At 37.9% G+C, this 2,629-nt stretch overlaps 1 protein-coding gene across 1 annotated transcript in view; it reads left to right on the plus strand.

The window, feature by feature from the left end:
- PHTF2 (putative homeodomain transcription factor 2) overlaps positions 1-2,629 on the plus strand; it is a 69,551-nt gene that overhangs the window by 26,188 nt on the left and 40,734 nt on the right. Inside the window, exon 3 of the mRNA XM_026868493.1 lies at positions 1,491-1,547. Coding sequence (XP_026724294.1) covers positions 1,491-1,547 — 57 coding nt within the window. The remainder of the gene's footprint in view (positions 1-1,490; positions 1,548-2,629) is intronic.

The raw sequence follows: 2,629 nt of genomic DNA on the forward strand, positions 1-2,629 counted from the left end.
TTTTTTTTAAATTTAAATAATGTCTTCTAATTTAATAATGAAGACTGAAATAGTAAAAGACAAATCAGAACAATGTTTTCTGGTTTAAGGTGTATGCACTCATGCTTGGGCCTTTTGTATCTATTGCGGTGTCTAGTCTAAGCTGCTTGTATCAGCTCTCTGCACAGTCAGCAAAGGGACTCTGGATCTTCGGAAGTGCATTTGTCTCTCCTTCATGACCTAAAAGTGATCTTTCACTTAATTGTGCAGAATTCAAGATATGAATCAAACTCCAGATATCTAGCGGGGTGTGTGTGCACATGTGTGTACACATGTGTGTATATGTCTAGGTAGAACTGCTGGGATGGTAAGGTTTTAAAATTGACATAGTAGAAGAGATCATTACTGAATATTATCCAGAAACACTATTTGTGCAGAGTGCAAAGCAATCTGATGATCTTTGATAACTTCTTACAAAACTTGGATATATTGTCTCATACATTGACTTGTTCTTGTCACTTTATCTTACATGCAAATTTACTCAAGTTTAAGGTTGCTCTTCTTCAAAATATATGACAGTCATAGAGTGGCTTTCTTGTATAAACAAGTGCATGGTAATTTCTTAAATTAACTATACCTGTATTGATGGTTATTTAAAATGATAAAACTCATCAAAACCAGTCTTAGTTGTTAGGATTTTAAGAAGTGGTTGCAGGATCAACCTTTAATCTTTCTGTCATTCTGCTCTTATTATAGAAGATTTTATGTATTTATGAGGTGAGGTTAGAGTCTAGGAGAAAACAATTCATTTTTATTTCAGTTTTTAAACTGTAAACTTGTTCATGTTTAGACAAAACTAAGATCTTTGGAAGAGTTTCATGAATAAATAGACGAGAAACAATGAGAGTGAACAAATTTGGGAGTAGGTCTACTAGGAACATTATTTTATCAGTGCTTCAGCAGGAGAAGTGCCTTTTCCTGATATTCTTTGAGTTTTCCCTGGCCTGTAGTTGATTACCAGCCTGACAATGTATTTTGTTACTGTGCAATCTTAAGAGATAAAGCTAAGGACAGTGTAGCTGTAAAAGTCGGTGGAATGAAATGAGAAATATGGAGGGAGATGATTTAAAAAAATAGTAAAATAATTGAAGGTATGGGTGTATTTCTCTAACTGAAGGAGTGTGTCAGCATTGCTGCTGTAGGTTTGTGCTCTGTCATCCCATCTGAGGTGGGAGGGAGCGAGGCCTTCCTGGGACTTTGCCTTGCACAAGCCATGCCGTGAGGCTGAGGCTATCTGCTCACCTTTCCCCTCTATCACAACTCATTTGCAGGTTAGCTAGATCCAGTCCAGCCGAGATCGAATGGAGAAGATAAGGACTTCTTTGTCAATAAGTTTCCCCAAGGAAATAACCTGCTGTCTTCATGCTTGTCTTGTTGAAGATTAATAGATTTTGTTTGATCAGTGTCTTTTAAAATCTAATGTAGATTTATTTTGTGTCTGTTCTTTTTAGATTGGGGCATATGATCAACAAATATGGGAAAAATCAGTAGAGCAGAGAGAAATAAAGGTAATGATATTACAGCATTTCAACTTTTTTTTCCTGTTAGCAGCAGTGCTGTCTGTGGTTGTGTACACTGATGTAATTTACAATGTGTGTGATGGTATTTAATACTGGTAAAGTAAAACTAGACTTCTGGAGTGTAACCAAATGTAACTGGCATACTGTGCTGTATGTATTTTACATAATTAATAACTGCAGCATTTAGTGTGCTGCATCTTTCTGTATCTCAGTTGTTTGGGTTTGTTTTTTTTTTTTCTTTTCCATTATCTTAAGCCAGGGTTTAGTTGGTTTAGTACCTCTGTCTTTCACTTTTTCTTTGTGATGAATTCTAATGTCAGTTATTTGAGCTTTCTTTACTTTCAGTTAGTTACCTTATACCTGCAGTTTACTTTTCCTCCTTTATGATGCTGTCATTGTTTTGTACAGTTTATTAGACTGGTAAGTACATCAGGCTTTGTTTCCCTGAACAAGCAGTTTAACAGCATTCTTTGCATTTTGGTTTAACTAACAGTGCCATCAATGTCTGCCACGTTGCTAAAATCGTTTTGGAGAAAAATAAATAAATCCTATATGTAATAGTTTTATGAATTGTATATTGTGTCATACTCTGTGATGTCAATTTAATTAACATTTTCTCGCAATTAACCCTTTTTCTTCAAATGTTGCACACAAGAAGTATGCTATTACTGCATGAGTCTCAAGGCGTTTCTAATTCTTAACGTTAGCAAACTGTACAATGTTTTGGTTTCTCTGTGTGTTTTTTCCTTCTTCCTAGCACGTAAATAGCTAAGGAGAAAGTTTGTATTACGTGGAAACTGTTACTGATTTTGAACGGCAGTACCCCGATTTCTGTGCAAATAAATGTCTACAAACTAACTTTTAAGTCGGAGCTGATGGCACTTTCAGAAGTGCTTCTAAACCTGATGCCGGCATCTTTGTGGTGCTGTAAATCCCGCAGCGGGATCCGCCTCCTCCCGGGCTGCCGTGCCCTCCCTCTCGGCCTGTACCCCAAGGCCAGTCCTACCCACCCCCCCGAGCGGACCCGTCCGTGCCCCCCCGGCCCCGCCGCTGTCCCCCACGGCCGGCCC

The sequence above is a fragment of the Athene cunicularia genome (assembly GCF_003259725.1).
Source record: "Athene cunicularia isolate RWA chromosome 1 unlocalized genomic scaffold, athCun1 chr1_part2, whole genome shotgun sequence".
Taxonomy (NCBI): domain Eukaryota; kingdom Metazoa; phylum Chordata; class Aves; order Strigiformes; family Strigidae; genus Athene; species Athene cunicularia.